At 37.5% G+C, this 19,890-nt stretch overlaps 1 protein-coding gene across 1 annotated transcript; it reads right to left on the bottom strand.

The window, feature by feature from the left end:
• Positions 1 to 1,900: 1,900 nt before the first annotated feature.
• Positions 1,901 to 18,656, bottom strand: LOC144966028 (protein DPCD-like). The gene is made up of 6 exons (XM_078902018.1): positions 18,550 to 18,656; positions 7,354 to 7,434; positions 5,277 to 5,395; positions 4,600 to 4,733; positions 2,919 to 3,021; positions 1,901 to 2,391 (listed from the first exon to the last, which is right to left on the bottom strand). The coding sequence occupies exons 1-6, from the start codon at positions 18,608 to 18,610 to the stop codon at positions 2,287 to 2,289; spliced, it is 603 nt and encodes a 200-aa protein (XP_078758144.1). The 5' UTR covers positions 18,611 to 18,656; the 3' UTR covers positions 1,901 to 2,286.
• Positions 18,657 to 19,890: the final 1,234 nt, after the last annotated feature.

The following is a 19,890-nucleotide window of genomic DNA, read 5'->3' as shown; positions in this document are numbered from 1 at the left end:
TAGACAACCAGATTCTGAGTACGAGGGTCTTTTGTCCTCCCATCGTGAGCAGAGAGGCACTTACTGCGTCTTCTGTCTCCTTATATGTATTTTCCAACTTGCTTTCTGTCTTAGTCTTGGAATGGGATTACTTGGTTTTGTTCTGACCCTGGCCGGAGTCTGCTGGGAGGAAACAGTAAAATGTATAGGTATATATATATATATATATATATATATATATATATATATATGTAGTTCTGGAAGATGATTTTTTTTTCCATTGTAAATCATCTCTCTCTGCTGATTTATTGTTATAATTTTCGTTATTTTTAAAAAAATAATGGTTTGTAAACATTTGAGCGTATTCCCCATGGATCCTGTTCTTGTGTCTGGATGAGACTATAAGGTGATCTCAAACTAAGTGCACTGATAGAGTGCTCTTGGAATCTAAATCTGTTCTCTATGTATTTGGACCAATCCCCTTTTGTCTTACTTTTTCTCGTGTGCTTTCAATTGCAAATATATAATTTTTTAACTCTCAATTTTCTACCTGTTTACTGGTGCTAAAATTACCTAAATGTGTCGCAAGCGCTGTAAAACTCTTTAAAACAAGACAAACAAATTTCGCCTAGGACTGCCTGAGATCTATAGCCAAAAGGGAAACACACATGTTTCTATGGGAGATGATATATTTTCTCTCTGTGTGGCGTTCCTGACCTCCCATAGTGGGCAGGGAGGCACTAACTGTGTCTTCTATCCCTATATAGCTGTTTTCCAATTTGCCTTCTGCCTTTGAATGAGATTACTCGGTTTGTCATGGCCCTGGCGGAGTCCTTGGCTGGGAGGGAAACATTCAAATGTATAGTTATTGTTATTGTTTTGGAAGCTGATATTATTTTCTTGTAAATCATCTCTCTGTTATGCATTATTATATTTGTTGTTTTAAATTTATAATGTAAGCATTTGAGTGTATTCCTCTTAGTGGGATCCTGTGCTCATGTCTGGATGAGACTTTTAGGTGATCTCAACAGGTTAAACCTGTGAGGTTGGAATTTGTTTTGTTTTTTTTTTGCAATCCAAAAACGGGATATAAGACTTGGTTCTGCTTTTTGTTCTGTGTGAACAAGTCCCACTATACTTTTATTGAAACTAAGCTGTTTTAATTAAGTGCAGAATTTACATGATGAAACAACTTTATACGAGTTCACTCTGTAACCATCCTTTACTGAAAATGAAATAGTTCTATGGGCAACAAGTTCCCTCCCCCAATTACTCCTCATCATGATCAGCCTTCAAAAGCCATAACCATTATTATTCAATGTCAATTTAGACAATCTTTGACCATGAACACGCTGAATATATCTGCCTAAGATTACACCATTAAAAGTGTGCTGTAATATAGTACAATATCCATTTAATGTGCTTATAGCACTTCACAACAGCCATGCTTAATTTAGGACGAGACATGATGCCAGTAAGGCGCACTTACAATTTCCTCGACATAACAACTCCGTTACTGACCCCATACTCATTTTACACCTGTGTATGGTGAGAAAATGTGGGCAAAGAGTATTTTCCGAGAATTCAATTTTGCAAGGACCACAACTGGTGTCAAACCTGGGAGCTACAAGCAACAACCTGAGTTTCTTGTCCTTGTCTTTTAAAATCAAACACTTTTTTTTTCCCCAGAGTTGTTTTCTCCATTGCCCTGGGCTTCTGATTAGTACCGATGACGAAGATTATGCCAAGCCTGTTCAAAGTGTAATCTTTTCACTTCATGACAGCAAGACGTGTAGGCAATAGTAAAAATAAGAAAAGCAACTATAGACCGGCAATATGCCTGAATTTCTTCTCATTTTTAGTCACTATGCTTAAATAAAAAATTATGATTGAACTGAAAATAGATAATATAGTCCTTGAATTTCAGTTCTGTAAAATTTTATTTTCCAACAAAATTACTCTGAAAACATACAAACTGAGATTTGACATACAATGTGAATAAAGCATCATCGATTTATTTACTATACAAATCTCTGAACAAGTGGCATCTCGCAATTGGGAACATAATCTGTTGGTAATAATTATTTACACTGATTTGAAAAAAAAATATCATAAAATATGATAACGTAATGCTTGCATGATAAATTTTTATGACCTCAAACATTCACCGCATTCACTTCACACTTAAATTGCTATTTATACAATTTGTAATAAATTATTTACACACTGTTTTTCAAAAGGAAAGTTAAACATGGGATATGAAATGAATAGTGCAATTTGATGAGATAAAATAAATCACAATAGATATCAGCTTGGGGTACAGTCAACGTCGCCATCTTTGGTAGCTTTCATTTTCTTCCGCTCTTGCTGAAATTTCCTTTCAAACTCCGAAATTGCTGCAGGCTTTTTATACTGAAATATGAAATATAGGATTTGTGAGAAAGGGTTTAAGGGAGTTGAATGAAATATTGAGTGGTTCTCAGTTCCATTCAACATTAAGGAAGTGTTTTGATATGGTGATATTGAAGGAAATAACAAGAATGCAACAGGTTAAAACCTAAAAATATTCGAGTAACTGAAAATAATTTGAAATGTTATTTTCTTTCAAGGTTGATAAACTCTCGACAATCTAAAAGTAAAAGCAATAATCTCCAACCAACCACTTGACCCAAAACAGGAGCTTTCCTTTTAAGTGTTAAAACAGTCAAATCTCTTTGACTTAAAAAATCCCACTCACACCTCACCCATCTGTAGCGCTACATCTCATATGAATTTATTATCTTTTCATATTCATATTTAAAAATAAAAATATTGTTTTTTCTGATTAATCACAAAAATACAACTGAATACTGAAAGATGATATCAACTCCACTAATTATTTTGGTTATTGAATATTTAAACCAAAAAAAACAAAACATATTTGAACAATGCCGACTTACTGAAATAATGAGAGTGTTATTGGCATGGGCAAATTCTATAGGGCTTTCTTGTATTGGCAAATCACATCTGTCTAGATCAGCGATGTTAAATTTCTTGTAGTACCTGATGATAATTTTTTTTTTTTAAACCTTGAAAATCTTTTAAAAATCAAATGGTCTAAAGTATAATGAATAACGAAGATGTGCTCTGCAACAAATAACAATGGACCTATAACATATATAAAAATCAACTTAGATTGCGTATAAATCTACCAAACTGCTTCAAAGGAGGAGCAAGTATTTAAAAAACGAATTATTAAACAACTTGCTTTCAACATCATCTTCCTATATACTAAGTGGTTGTACAGTTGACTTTGGATGAGTTGATGTTACTTAAGTCGATTTTCACCCAAGTCTATCTTTTTCCCCCCTTCTTCCTATAAAACACTAGTAAAAAACAATACTCCATATAAGTTGATGTCGGTTAAGGCGATGTTATTATCACTCATACTCACAATAAAATCACATATAAGCACATTGAGCCTGAGCCAGATGTGAAAGCTGATGATCTTGGCATGGATCACCTTCCTGTCACCTATCCTGTTTTCCAGGACAGTTGCAGTCGCTCTCACACTACGCAATGCAGAAAGGATGCAGTGGTGAGATTAACATTACTATTTACAAAGTCAAAGTCCATCTTGAGACTCATCATCAAGGCCTTCTTCACAAAGACGTGGTAGGCCATGCATCCTGTCTCATTTGTATTCCAGTCCTTTTCAGGGCTACCCTCAATTTTCCCGGTTGACTTGCCTTGTTTACTCGCTATCTGATTGTTGTGTTTCTTGGGTCAATTGCCCGCCACATCACATACTACTATGAGTATGGTCGTATCATATCAAGGTCCCAGTTTATAGGTCTTAGGAAAAGCATTTCAAGCGATTTTTTCCTTAACCTATCCGAGACAGATGTTAAATTAGGAGGTCCCCTTGGTGTAAAACAACCCTGTCTTTAAAAATAATACTGTAAATTGCCTAACAGGCTGAACGTCTTGTCATATGTGTTGTATGTACATTGTCCACAATTATGCAGACTCGGCACACAGAATGTCGATAAAGTCTAAGATTTTTCAGTTGAACTTGAAGCTCAAGATTCATGGGAACATGGGAACTCTAACACCAACTAAATATCACTGGTAGATGAATAACAAAAGCAATTCGAACCCTTAGTGAAACTGCAGAGAGAACCAAAGAGAGAGGCTCTTATTGGATAAAGAGGAATAAAAACAAACGCCACCAACATAAGGAATAAGTAATGTCATTACATCACAAGCACCGATGGTATAATAGATAACAGAATACACACACAAATACATCTGAATTAAAGATGCCACTGAACAACATTTCCTTTAGCTATACTAATGCACTGTTTGACATTACGATGAATAAGGGAACAATCTTGTGTGAATATTTGAACATTCTAAAGTCCTCTTTAAGATCATTAAACACATGGAAAAAATGTAATATTAAGCTTGTGGCAAAGCAATAAATAGCTGGTCTTTTAAATATATAATGATTATTCTATTACGTACATAATGCATCATCGTGCCAGGTGTAACACTCAATACCAATGATTCAATAATAATAATAATAATAATAATATATGCCAAATCTAGGCTAACTATTTATCTTAGTCAAATACGTACTTCTTGTTTACAGTGGAGATAACTATTTGTCTGTCTTCAGGTTTTGCTGCCACTTTGTAATTCTCAATTGGATAGGGCAAGTTTCTTATTCTCCATTGGAAATGTGTCTTGGTATCCTTGCGTACAAATTGTGGCTAATGGGTGAAAATAAATCATAATCAACAATAGCTTTTATCATTATGCTGTCCACCAAATGTGCTCAAAACACTGTACAAAGGGTCCCAAAAACAACAGCAACACTGAACATGTAAAAGGAAACATAACGCCTGTAAGACACTATCATAGTTTTCTTTTATTAGTTTTTTTTAAAAGCTAATCATTAGGCATAAAAAAGGGAAACTCACTAAGAAAATTTCTAAAACTTAGCTGATGAGTGCAACTATTCCGAGTTCCATGACCATCATTTATTGTGCTTTTAAATTGTGTTTATTTAATACCAAATCTAGTATCTGTTGTTCTATCTATTTATGTAGCAAATAAAATAAAATAAAATAAACAACAGAAAACAAAACACTTACATTGGCATTGGTTGGATTCAATCATAGAAAACAGAACACTTACATTTGCATTGGATTCAATCATAAAAACACACCACATTCTTTTGCATTGGATTCAATCATAGAAAACATAACACTTACATTTGCATTGGATTCAATCATAGAAAATACAACACTTACATTTGCATTGGATTCAATCATTCCCTCTACATCCAGATTAATAGGCGTTTGTTGTTCTCCAACTTCTATTTCCCATTTCCCAACACCTCCAATTGTGCCTTTCCTTCTCCACTTCCTTACTGTGGAGCACAATTTGGATTATTTCACATTTTAAACAAAATCTTCCATTTGATACATAGTATGTCATTAATGGCTATGTCTCAATTCTTTGTCAAAAGCCAAATAATATTCAGAGTAGCTGAATAGATAACATTGATGGCAAATACTTCCCTCACATTATTTCTTAGATACTAATTATCCCACTCGATTTAGCCATGAATGAGTAACAGTAATAGGCAGTGATAGACAGCAGTGGGTATTATAAGGGTGGTAATACAAAAATGCCAAAACCTTTTGAAAGATCCTAAGCAGACAATAGAGCACTGCCAGTGGCATATGTCCGGGGGGGGGGGGGGGGGGGGGGGTAGGGGGTTGTGTGCAAGATATTTTATACTGAATCAAAAGGAAATTTGATTCCTTAAGGTAAGTTGGAGGTATAAAAGCACATTGGGCCTGGTGCAAACAGATTGCATTTATAGAGCATGTACCTATGTTAAAATTCATGCTCTTGGTGCTTTACAATTTTCTTTCGATTAACATCAGAAACACATAGGATAATATATATGTTCAATGTTTGGCACTAGTAATAATTTTTGGACTAAGGCAGGCATGCCTATCCTTAATTTTAAATTTTAGGGACATTTTATGGATATAACCTCAAATTTCAGGAACATTACGTCGGGCAATAGTAAAGTCTTAGAAGACGAGAAACGTCTAATAGCAAGAGCATAATATGGTTATAATGGTAGTAGAAGTAATACTTAGTAGTTACCACTCTGTGTACAACAAAAGGGGTATCCTCTCTCCCTGGTTTAATTAAAAGAATCTTGTTGGATAACTCCTCACAATAACAATGTCACAAGTAAGAATGACGGGTCACTAAAAAAAAGAGCACATTTTTTTTTCCAACCAAGGAGATAAAGAACAACACATACCAATTACTGTGCAAAAATCATCACTTATTCTCGCCTATAAATTAATTTAGTTAAAATTTACATAGTTGCCAACCAAAAATGTGTCTCACAGGAATTTCAAATCTGATTCAGGAAGTTTTAACATAAATCATCTTATCTACTAGGATGATACCAAACGATCATGCAATGCTAAAAGCCACCACCACCATCACCCCAACCTTTTTTCATATTAAGAAATACTCAAAATAGAATCTTTGTAAATTACATGTTTGTTGGTAAAGGTCATGATGATGTGGTGCTTGTAGTCGTGTTGGTAGGGATGATAATGTGATGGTGGTGATTGTAGTAGTGGTGGTAGCAATGATGGTGTGGTGGTGGTGGTTGTAGCAGCGGTGGTAGTTATGAGATGTGCTGGTGGTGATTGTAGTAATGGTGGTAGGGATGATGAAGTAGTGGGTTGGTTGTAATAGTAGTGGTAGTAGGGATGATGAAGTAATGGTTGTGGTAGGAATGGTGATGTGGTGATGGTACTGGTTGTAATAGTTGTGGCAGGGATGATAATGATGTGGTAGTTATAGTAGTAATGATGATGATATCACAGTCTCAACACAGTCATAGATCAAGCTATTCACGATTGTATTAACTTTTTAATTCCAAAAGTAGTAAAAAGAAAGTATCAATTTTTGTCTGGGATAAAAAGTAAACTTTTGTTTTTTCCAGGCAACCATTATTTTTTTTAATTTCTGGAACAAATCCGGAATTTTGGTACTGTGGGCATGCCTCCTAAGGCAATGTTGCTTTTATTCAGAGAACCTCAAAAATAAACATCCATCTCAAAAAGGACAAGGAAAATGTTTACCAAATGCTTTTCCTAACGAAATAATATTGAAGTCTCTAACTGCCAGTGCTATCTCTCAGACCAAATCTAGATCGAGTTTTGGGTTGAAACTGCATCAAAATCATAATCATAAGAAAACACAGCAAATCCATAGAAATTTACGTTTAAAAATTGTGTTTGAGGGTAACACAACAAAGAATCTAATTTTATCCCAAATATCACGTACATATTAAATCATCAGTCTTTGCATCGTAGTCCTCTGCCAACTCAGTTCCATCTTGAAAGGTGAAATGAATCTTTCGTTTTCCTGGAAAGAAAATAGTCAATTATATAGAATTCCAATCTCTCTCTCTCTATCTCTGTCTCTCTGTCTCTCTCTCTCTCTCTCTCCCTCTCTCTTGCTCTCTCTCTCTCTCTCTCTCTCTCTCTCTCTCTCTCTCTTTCTCTCTCTCTCTCTCTCTCTAAAATGATAAACCCCTCTAATTCACTAGTTCATATAAACACTGCTTAATTTTTAGGAGAGTGCATTATAATGATCATTATGTTATAAGGTAGTGACCCCTGAATTACAGAATTAAAATAACATACAAAACTTTTACCCCCATATTAAAGAGCTAAAACCATTCACTGTGAACAATAAAGTCAGACAAGGTTATATCCTCTCATCCATTTTCTTCGGCCTTTGATTGGCTGATGCAAAGCACTGTCAAAGGACATAAACGAGGAATACAATGGGGCCTCACAGCAACACTATAGGTTTTGGATTACGCATATGACATCGCTCACAGTCTCAGGATATATATCAGAAGACTGAAAGTTTGCACACGCAACAAGTTCACTTGGACTAAAAGTAAACAAAAAGAAGACATAAGAGTTGATACTTCAAACAAAGATCAAAAGCTGATTGATGGAATCCTCTGGAAGATATTCAAGAATTCACTTAGCTGGTCAGCAAACTGACAACAGATGGTGACTGCAATGAACAGATCAAAACCAGAATTTTAGTGAGACAAACCAGGCATTTATTCTTATTCTTCAGTCCTCATCACACAGTGGGTATGGACTATTTTCTTTTGTATAATTGCATTTCAACAGCTTCTTGTCCTGCTCTTCTCCACACTTTTTCGTTTTTAATTTTGTCAATCCATTTTATCTTCAGGATTTTGTGAAGATATCTATTGACAAATGTTTGGAGGCGGTGGAGGATTGTTCAGTGGTTTTCCACGTTTCATAGCCATACGGGAGGACAGACTTGACATTTGAATTTAATATTTTGAATTTGTTTCCATTTTAATTTTTGATGCTTTCCAAATGTTGTTGAGGAATTTGAAGGCTACTCTGGCTTCTTGAAATCTGTATCTGTGCCACTGGTTTGGTCCACAACACTGCCGAGATATGTGAATTCTTTGATTTCATCTAGTTCTGAATTGCCAAGGAATATAGGGGTTTTGTTTTCTGTGTTCAGTCTCATGATTTTTGTCTTTCCAGTATAGATTTGGAGGCTGATTTTCTTTGATTCAATGTTAAGTCTATATGATTATATGTTTTATCTTGCATGTGGGTGGCATTGTGTGATAATAATGCTAGATCATCAGCAAAGTCTAAATCATTTAGCTGGTTCATGAGTTCTCATTGTATTCCATTTCTATTATTTTCCAGGCTTCTTCCCATAATAAAGTTGATGGCAAGAAGAAACAAAAAAGGAGACAGTAGTCATCCTTGTCTAACCCCAGTTTGGATTGCTTCTCTTTAACAAATTTAGATAGCATCGAGATTGTAATCCAGCACCAAAAATCAAGGTTTTTAAGAGTAATGTCTAGAGTGTTTTGCTCTAAGGATCAGCAGAGTGTTGGAAGACCGCAGAAAGTATCATTCAGAAGCTTGAGGTATTCCAAAACAAATGTTCACAACAAATTTTAAAGACCTTGTGGGAACATATTTATTGTTGTGTTTAGTTGTGTTCCAGTATGTTGTTGTTTGGCTATGAGTTGTTGTTGTGAATTGTTTTCATGTTGGGTAACCTATGGGTATAAAAACGGGGTTGCCTTCATTTTCCAAGCTCTTCTTACTTCGATATTGATAATGGATTGTTGATTGACATTAATCAAGTGTTGACTTTGTTTTTATTATGTTTTTATTACCGGATGAACATACCCGGACTACCACTTCAGTGGAGACTTTATATTTATTATTTCCTATATTTTACCTATCATGAACCAGATTGAGAAATTCGTTTACGACAAATTTCTGGCCAAATGCAATCTAAATTGAAGACCTGAGGAGAGCTAGACCAGAGGTGCCTTCTCTAGAGAGTCTCATTAAAAGGAGAAGATGGCAATGGTTCAGACAGATTTGTCACAGACTTGCCAAAACAATGACAAGGAAGGCTTTGCGATGGATACCCCAAGGTAAGAAGAACTGAGACGTACCTTGGAGAGGGACCTAAAGCAGAGAGATTTGTCCCTCATGATGGTCCTAAGAATAGCAGCTTACAGGACCATGTGGAGATCCTTCACATCACTTCAAATGCCAGCGAGGATTGAGTGAGTAAGTAAAGAATTAGGCAAAAGAGGTTCTTATATTTATATGGTGCCGGACATGGTTGTCGTGAAGGGGGCAGAAAGCAGCAAGCATGCCATTGATTGACAAACAAGTACAGTAACATGCAATAAGAATTTAAGAATAATGTCCAGGTTTTTGCTTTATTTTTATTGAGTTCTCTCTCTCTCTCTCTCTCTCTCTCTCTCTCTCTCTCTCTCTCTCTCTCTCTCTCTCTCTCTCTCTCTCTCTCTCTCTCTCACTTATATATAGCGCAATATATAGACTAAACAAAAACATGCACAACGCACGTTACTGTTACATTTACAAAGGATCCCTGACCAACCGCAACACGTAACATGTAGAACAAGAGATGATGCCTGTTATGCGATATTACATTATTCCATTGTTCCAAAAAACTAGTTCCACATTACAGTGAGCCTATCGGCGGCCACTGAACTGGAGTTGTCAATCAAAGTCAACAAAGTGCCTAGTCACTGTCACTAGATATCTAGAGAGCCTTGCCTTTGGCTTACCAACCTCCGCTGAATGTCCAATTCGCCTTGAGCACGCATTCACGTAAAAGAGAAATTTTATTTTTTTAAACCTACATCTGTTTCAAAAACTAGCATCTTTCAACTTTCTAAGAAACATTTTGCTTTTTCAGAACTTTAGTTCGTTAAAAAATACCGGCCAATCAGACCTGTTGAGTCGAATGAAAACGAAATTTTGTTGTTTACACGGTTTAAAGGAAATAAGCTTTCATGGACTTTCTGTGTTGTTTTTACAGTGTCACGTGACCATTTTGAGAAATTTGTCGTCTGCTACAAATAATTAGACCGGTGGGGGGAAGATATTTTCGTTGGAGCAGAAAAAAGTGAGTATTATTTCTTGTACTTTTATAGAGGACTAGGGTCCACAACAGTAGTTAAGTTGATTGAATGAAAGGAAAAGGCCCTTTTTTCCGCCGCCACCACCACCACCGTGAGAGCGAAACTAATTTTTTGCTTTCAGATAATAGTTTCCTTTTATCTTTATTATTGTTAACGGAGAATACAGCGTTTCCACCAAGAGAGCAGTCAGACTATCGCAACTCGGACGAAAGGGAGATGTGTCGCTTGGTGACCTTGGTGACGTAGAGCATGTCAAGGATGCTCGCAGGTGTTCTTAACCCCTTAACAGCGAAGCTAATTTTTGCTTTCAGATAATAGTTTGCTTTTATCTTTATTATTGTTAACGGAGAATACAGCGTTCCCACCAAGAGAGCAGTCAGACTATCGCAACTCGGACTTCAATTGTCTATAATCGTTTTGCCGTTACTTGTCTTTTAATGAAAGAAGATTTGGTGTTAGGTCAAAGATCGAATTTCGCCGCTAAAAGGTTGCATGGCTAATGGCTTTGCTCTCCCCCCCCCCCCCCCCCCCCCCCCATCTAGGTCACAAAACGATACATCCAGGTCACAAAATGAGACAACTAGGTCACATATCAAGACATCTCTAGTTCGTTTGTGCCGATAGCAAAACAAACCAGGTGTCTTGGAGTTCGAAAAATAATTTCCATAAAAGACTTGGTATTTGCAAGACCCTCAGAAACCAATTCCCGATACAGCTCTTGTGCACAGTAACTTATGACCTTGATTTCTTTCGTTCCCACCCCCACAATCCCACTTATTGTGTGTTATAGGCAGAACATAAATAGTTGGGCTGCCACATGCGTGACTAAATTGGCCAAAGAGAGAATCTATACTTTGGCATTAGACACCCATTACCCGATGTCTTGGTTTTTAATCCTAGCCTAGTGAGAGAAAAAATATCAATCATACATGTATTTGCAAACAGCAAAACGTTTTCATTTTACAATGAGGATGGGAAGGGGAAGGGATAACACTATGACAAGAGAGAGAGAGAGAGAGAGAGAGAGAGAGAGAGAGAGAGAGAGAGAGAGAGAGAGAGAGAGAGAGAAAGAGAGATGGGCTGGGAGGGGGGGGGGGGGAATAAGGGGATGCTAAGGGGGAATGGGAAAAGATGAAAGAAACAACGGGTTGCCTGATGACGTAGATCAAAGGAGTGTTAAAGTTACAGAGGTGCTTCACGGTGCGTACTTCGTGAAATTTAAACCTTTTACGGTGACACTGATTTTTTTCCTCCAGATTGCTTATGGAGAATAAATCGTTTCCACAAATAGAGCACAGTAAGAGTATCTTTCGACTCAGCTTCAATTATAAATCGCAAAGCTTGTCTTTTAATGATAACATTAAGACTGGAGTTTGGGGAGTGTAAGATGGAATCTCGCCATTAATGGTTAAAATTGTGTCGTGAATATATTTTTACGTATCATTCATAAAATAAATAAATACAGTAGAACTCGGAAATAGCGAGTTCGACGGGTTCACTCCTGATTACTCGCTATTTCCGAGTTCTCGCTATTCCCGAGTTGCCAGGAAAGGTCACTCGGCCGCACCAAAATATGGAAAGACAGTGTGTGTGTGTGTGTGTTTGTTTGTGCGCGTGTGCCGCGCGTGCGTGCAAATGACTGTGTGTCTAGGACTTCTTATCTTTATAGATGTCGCTGCTGTGTGTGGATAAAGTGGGTGTGAGGACGGGGTTGAACACGGCCTTCGTCAACTACGTAATGATGGCCACAGGTTGAAGTTGATCCACCCCTTCCATTTCCATCAAGATTTCGTGTATGTGTGTGTGCGAGTGTTTGTATGCACTAGGCATGTTTGATGAGGTAAGCAAGCGCATCACTCAATCACTGACCCACTGAAATGATGGTTCCACGCTCCCCTCTCTCGCTGATCGTGTCGTTCGTTAACGAATGCGACTCGCTGACCGATGCTGCGAAGTGAGGCATGTTGGCATTGTTGGCTGCCAGTGCTTACCTCGCGCACAAACACACACACCCAACCCCCACCCAAATTTGTTTCGTCTACTATGTACTCTCGACTAGGCAACTATGTAATATTACTCGTAACGAAAAATAAGAAAAAAAAAAGAAGCTAGGCTAAAAATATTTAAATCGCCCTTGTCTGGTGTTTTGCTTTACTTCGTTCGAAGTCCTAGGCTGGGGCAGGAAATGCTCGTTATTTCCGAGTTGTCCTCTTTTTCATACTCGCTACTTGCATGCTAATTTTATTGACTCAAATAAGAAAAAAAAACGGGGATTTAGATTTTACTCGCTATTTCCGAGTACGTTACTTTCATGTTCTACTGTAATATGCACAAGGCATGTATCGCTCCACATGAGTGGGTAGTTACGCGATTAGTCCTGGAATGTTCGTCCGGTAAAAGAAACAGAGTCAACACTTGACAATTTCAATCAAATATCCATTATCCATTTCGTAGTAAAAAGAGCTTGGAAAATGAAGACAACCCCGTTTTTATACCCCTTGTGACGTCACAAACTCATGGGAAGAAACAACACACAACAATAAATGGAACTCACCATGACACCCAAGGTTACACAGCATGAGAACAATTCACAACGACAACTTAATAGCCAAACAACAACAAACTGGAACACATTGAACACAACAATAAATACGTTCCTACACTTGTTTTGATTATTTTAAAACAACACACACACACACAAACACACACATATACGAGCGGTCACGACAGCGAGGACCATCTATTGCTCATGTTGCAAAGGTAAACCAGTTTAACGTGTACGTAGATCGTGAGAGGCTAGATGCCCCGTCACCGTCACCGTGTACGTAGGCACTTCCAAAAAAAAAAAAAAAAAAAAAAGAAAGAGACACACACACACACACACTCACACACACACACACACACACACACACACACACACACACAGAGAGTCTCTCATCCGCTACGAACTAATTTTGCGCACCAATTTTTTCTGCACTTATGCACCAAATTGCATACCTATCTAGGGACACTTTTTTCCGTATCTTTTTCTCAATAAACTTTTTTTTAAACCTTTGTTTTTTTGCGACGGCACCTTGTCAACAGACGTAAGCCTCCACGATTTCGCGAGGAATGAATCATGAAAAAAATTACGATATAATTTCAAACACAACTTTTGAAATTCATCAAGGATTGTCGACACAGAAACGAAAAGCCGTGCCTTTAGTTGTTCAGTGAACTCAACCTGACCGCATGCCTTACCACCCAGTCAGCCCCCTTCGCCTTCGTGGGGGCGTGACCTCGGGGTCACGGTAACAATTACCTGTTGAATGTTGAATGATTCTTACTCACAGTCATTACGCGTGTTTGTTTACTTTGTAAACCTGCTATCCAAAGTTTAATACGATCATGAACGCAAAGAAATTTACAGAAAGAAAATATTTAGAAAATAATTGGTATTATGATATAAATTTGATTTTCATAGTGTTAGTTGAAAGGAAGTTATTGTTAATTATAAATTACTAATATTGTGAGAAATAATTAACTTATTTTTAACATTACCCCCAAATTGCAAAAACATGACACAATCTAATGCAATAAAACTTGGTTCAACTTAAAGACAAACATTAAGAGAATTTACTTACGTCGTCTCTAAATGGACTTGTCAATCATTTCATAGTAATAGCCGTTTATATTTGGGATGCCGTAATTGTTTCGTATAAGTCACCGAAGTACACAATGAAGACAATCTTTTCTCACAGATTGAATAACAGAAAACATAGATAATTCCAAATTCCGGGATGGTTTTAAACATTTATTTGTACAAAACGTAAATTGTGTGTATTATCTATCTGACTTTATGTGTGTATGTGTATTTATTGCAATACTGTCTGTCGGCGTGAGCGTATGTGTTTCAAGACGTAGGAGAGGGAGGTGGGGGTGGGAGAGAGAGAGAGAGAGAGAGAGAGAGAGAGAGAGAGAGAGAGAGAGATAGAGATAAATAAAATAGATAGATAGATAGATAGACAGAGAGAGAGAGAGAGAGAGAGAGAGAGAGAGAGAGAGAGAAAGAGATAGAGATAAATAAAATAGATAGATAGATAGACAGAGAGAGAGAGAGAGAGAGAGAGAGAGAGAGAGAGAGAGAGAGAGAGAGAGAAAGAGATAGAGATAAATAAAATAGATAGATAGATAGACAGAGAGAGAGAGAGAGAGAGAGAGAGAGAGAGAGAGAGAGAGAGAGAGAGACTAAAATGGGGGAAAAACATGATTCTCAGGAGAGGGAGGGAATCCAAGCTCCTGCTCTATTATGTGACTTTTCTTTCAGTCAAAAGTCACATTATAATTTCAAATTGTTTAGGCGTCTCTACCTGTCTAATACGTTGTAAACTGTCCTGTATTGTTTCTTGATAATTTACTTGATATTTTCTGTCGTTCTTTTCTAATCTTATCTTCTTTTCTGGTACATGAGACTGTAAGTCAGGGGAAACTTGAAGAAGACTGGTTGTCATTATAACATTGTCTACTGTGATTTCTGTGGAGTGTGATGAATGTGTCTCTTGCGTTGTGTCTAAGGTTTGAATGTCACTTGACTGCCTATCTTTAATGCAGCCGACTCGTATGTTTGTAAATGTTTTACACACATTGCACATTATAATGTCACTGGGGACAAAATCTGTCCACAAATGCTGACTGTTTTTCACTATAGTCCGGGAGTTTATTAAAAACTGTTCTCTGGGTGGGGATCCTGACCTCCCATAGTGGGCAGGGAGGTACATGCTGTGTCTTCTATCCCCCCATACCCGTTTTCCAATTGTTTCCTATCATTGTCTTGGAATGAGATTACTTAGTTTTGTCCTGACCCTGGCCGGAGTTCCTTGACTGGGAGGGAAACGGTCGAATGTATAGTTATAGTTTTGGGAGATGATATTTTTTTCCTTGTAAATCATCTCTCTGTTATGCATTGTATTATGTTTAGTTTACATATTATATTATATAATTGGTAAACATTTGAGTGTATTCCTCTTAGTTGGGACCTGTGCTTGTGTCTGGATGAGACTTTTAGGTAATCTCAAACTAAGTACTCTGATCGTGTGCTCCTAGAATCTACATCTGTTCCCTATTTGAACCAATTCCCCTTTGTCTCACCTTTTCTTTTTTGCTTTAATTGTAATTCTAGAACTTTTTACTATCCCTTTTTTCCTTTTTTACTGGCGCTGATATGACCTTAATGTGTTGCAAGCGCCGTAAAACCCTTAAAAACAAAACAAAAACAAAAACTGTTCTCCTTTATATACTTTCATTTTTTTGATTCTTTTTACACATTTGTAACATATCACTTTTGAATGATTGTTTCTAAGTCTTTTCCAATATCAATATCAAATAACAAAAGTATTTCATATTTGAAATCATTACACAGTAATCTTTTGCGATTACGTTTTTTTTCTTTTTGAGTTAGTGCTGTATAGCCACATACTCTACAAAGTTCATTTAAAGACTTCATGTGGGTCTCTTAAGTGTGATCATTTTACCTGTATGTACATTGCAAGAAAAAAAAAAAATTATAAAAGATTAAAAGCCAAGTCCATTAAACGGTTTTAATCATTAGAAAGCCCAGAGAATGTTAGATGCGCCGATACAACTTTAAAAAAAATTTGTTGTGTCAAAAGTTTTATATTAATTTTAAAAACAAATAAATAGCTCCTGTAATTGATTTTATTCATTGAGTTTTTCAGGTTTAAATAACTAAAGAACTAATCACAGCAGAATAATGAAACCCAGACACAAATATCAAACAAGAAAAATGCAGTTATATCCAAGCTTTGAAAAATATGTTGTGAATTTAAAAGAGGAGTAGCAGTAGACTGAAAACAGGAAATGCCGTTACTCAATTTATATGTTTTTGGAACGTAATGCATTGTATGAATTTTTAATTCAGAAAAGTGAGTGGAGCAGGCACTTATGTTGGTAACAACAAGATATGAAGTGAATAGAAAAGTGCCAGAAGACAATAGAGAATAAAAATTTTTCGCGGCGGTGATGGGGTTTGAACCTGCGACCTTATTGGTACGACAACTCCGCCTGGCAGGTGAGAGCGTGGCTCTACCGTGTGAGCTATCCACGAACACAAAAATATTCGTTTCAAACCCAAAGTCATTACTAGATCCCTCTCTCACCCACTTCTTGAGACCGCCGATTCGTTCGTACACCACCATCGCGAATAATTTTGACCAGCAGTTAAGCTTAATAGCCAATATTCTCAACACAAACATATAACATAGAAACGATTGAGACATTGAGTATGCTCCGGTGTATGGGGTGAATTTTTAATTCAGAAAAGTGAGTGGAGCAGGCACTTATGTTGGTAACAACAAGATATGAAGTGAATAGAAAAGTGCCAGAAGACAATAGAGAATAAAAATTTTTTTTGTTTTTTCTGAATTAAAAATTCACCCCATACACCGGAGCATACTCAATGTCTCAATCGTTTCTATGTTATATGTTTGTGTTGAGAATATTGGCTATTAAGCTTAACTGCTGGTCAAAATTATTCGCGATGGTGGTGTACGAACGAATCGGCGGTCTCAAGAAGTGGGTGAGAGAGGGATCTAGTAATGACTTTGGGTTTGAAACGAATATTTTTGTGTTCGTGGATAGCTCACACGGTAGAGCCACGCTCTCACCTGCCAGGCGGAGTTGTCGTACCAATAAGGTCGCAGGTTCAAACCCCACCACCGCCGCGAAAAATTTTTATTCTCTATTGTCTTCTGGCACTTTTCTATTCACTTCATATCTTGTTGTTACCAACATAAGTGCCTGCTCCACTCACTTTTCTGAATTAAAAATTCACCCCATACACCGGAGCATACTCAATGTCTCAATCGTTTCTATGTTATATGTTTGTGTTGAGAATATTGGCTATTAAGCTTAACTGCTGGTCAAAATTATTCGCGATGGTGGTGTACGAACGAATCGGCGGTCTCAAGAAGTGGGTGAGAGAGGGATCTAGTAATGACTTTGGGTTTGAAACGAATATTTTTGTGTTCGTGGATAGCTCACACGGTAGAGCCACGCTCTCACCTGCCAGGCGGAGTTGTCGTACCAATAAGGTCGCAGGTTCAAACCCCACCACCGCCGTGAAAAATTTTTATTCTCTATTGTCTTCTGGCACTTTTCTATTCACTTCATATCTTGTTGTTACCAACATAAGTGCCTGCTCCACTCACTTTTCTGAATTAAAAATTCACCCCATACACCGGAGCATACTCAATGTCTCAATCGTTTCTATGTTATATGTTTGTGTTGAGAATATTGGCTATTAAGCTTAACTGCTGGTCAAAATTATTCGCGATGGTGGTGTACGAACGAATCGGCGGTCTCAAGAAGTGGGTGAGAGAGGGATCTAGTAATGACTTTGGGTTTGAAACGAATATTTTTGTGTTCGTGGATAGCTCACACGGTAGAGCCACGCTCTCACCTGCCAGGCGGAGTTGTCGTACCAATAAGGTCGCAGGTTCAAACCCCACCACCGCCGCGAAAAATTTTTATTCTCTATTGTCTTCTGGCACTTTTCTATTCACTTCATATCTTAATGCATTGTATGCAGCTTTACCTGCAGGATTGACCGCTTGACCCTGAGGTCAACCTGACCTATACCGTGAGTAAAGGCTCGCTCAGGCACTTAATTCGTGGGTGTGTCGAGTACAGAATGTTTTTTGATAGAAAACAAATGCATCTTCAAATTTAAACTTCTTTTGACGGTAAGCGTTAAGTTTTTTTGGGTTTTTTTCTGTCCAAACGAATGATTGTAAAGACTAAAGAAGCTAAGTATTGGTAACCCCGGCGCAGCTCTCTAGTTCTAGTCTCTTGAGTCTTGAACTTGAAATAGAAGAGTCATCAAACGTGATTCTATTTTCAAAAAGCGCTGCAACAGAACAGATTATGTTGGCAAGATTATCAAAATATAAGATAATGCGGAACTATTAAACTAGCAATGTGACACAATGCCATACCATCCTGTAGAAGACAAGTCTTTTGTGCAGATTGAAGTTTCTGGAACCATGCGTCCGCCATGTTGTTTATTAGTTACTTGAGAGTTGAGCAAGATTGCCAGGTGATTTTTTGTCGTGAGACCAGATTTTGACAAGAAAAGGGTCAAATGAGATGGTTTGGGACCAATATACGGAAAATGTTCACTAAACGTTACAGAATGTATATCCGAATACAGATAATCATACAAACATGTGTGAACAATAAAGAGGAGTGAACTTACGTGCAAAGGGGGTCGTATGCATGTTGCCAGACTCAGATTGTACATATCCAAAGGGGTGCCATAACTGCTCTTGGTGAAGGATGGTTGTTGGGTGGGTGGCCTTGGTCCACAAACTGTACAGTTTTGCCCTACCTAAAACTCAAACGAAATTTTAAAGTGATTTCTTCCATTGTTTCAACTAGGGACACATTTTCCTTATCACAGACCTGAGTGATCCTGTACTTTTCGACGACATTGTGGGTTTCCGTAGCTCCTGATACTAATTTTGTATATTTCCACCGCATGTCATTCCAATTAATCACAACTTATATGAACGAACGAATAATTCTGAAATAAAGTGCTATTTACGTTTAAATACATTCAAAGTGGAAAAGAAAATAAAGTATTTACATTTAACTTAAATATTCGTTATCCAATCTACAGGAATTGCGGAATGCACTCTTCCTGCTGTTCCTCATCCTTCTCATCTGATTTGGTGTACAACACCTTTGTGTTATGGAGTGCAATCATCTTGCTTGTGGCCACAAAATCTTTACAGCATTTGGATCGTTGCTGAAGATGAGATTTGATCCTGATTATTGCATCAAGACAAAGTACTCCCATTTGGTTGCGGGGCTTTGTTTTTGTGGCCGTTACCAATGAGAAGACACGCTCGATGACTGCATTGCTGCTCGGAACAATGAGGCAATTCATCACATATTGACCTAGCTCTTCAAATCCAGGTGTTTTCATAACTCCAAACCAAAATTTATGGGTGTCACTTGGCAGTCCTGTGGTTTTGAAAGCTTCCACATCTGACCAGTCAATAAAAGTGAGACGTCTGTATTGATCCTCTACCAAATCTGATTTAACCAAATGAAGGAACGGTAGGCTGCTGAATGCAGGTTTGTCCACTTGGTTAAGGACTTTTGCTGGACTAAGCTGACTGAGTCCTTTGAACATGTCCTTTGTCGATGGAAGTCTTAGTTTGACTTGCTCACAAGCAACCTCTAACATGGACAGACACCTTTCTTTGGTGTGACGCACCCTTTCCTCCACACTTTGGCGTTGCTGTTCATTGGCTACAAATTCCAGTACATAT

The sequence above is a fragment of the Berghia stephanieae genome, chromosome 2, assembly GCF_034508935.2.
Source record: "Berghia stephanieae isolate SIO BIC M18660-M18661 chromosome 2, UCSD_Bste_1.3, whole genome shotgun sequence".
In the NCBI taxonomy this organism is placed as follows: Eukaryota; Metazoa; Mollusca; class Gastropoda; order Nudibranchia; family Aeolidiidae; genus Berghia; species Berghia stephanieae.
Note: the sequence above shows the minus strand (reverse complement) of the source record. Positions and strands in the feature narration are given on the sequence as shown.

What these genes read in the sequence shown, in the direction of transcription:
- LOC144966028 (XM_078902018.1), bottom strand. Translation starts at nt 18,610, where the DNA reads ATGGCGGACGCATGGTTCCAGAAACTTCAATCTGCACAAAAGACTTGT. An exon ending in GACTTGTCTTCTACAGGATG is followed by an intron (nt 7,435 to 18,549) that starts GTATGGCATTGT and finishes TTTTCTTTCCAG; the next exon opens with GAAAACGAAAGATTCATTTC. An exon ending in ATCTCCACTGTAAACAAGAA is followed by an intron (nt 3,022 to 4,599) that starts GTACGTATTTGA and finishes AATTATCATCAG; the next exon opens with GTACTACAAGAAATTTAACA.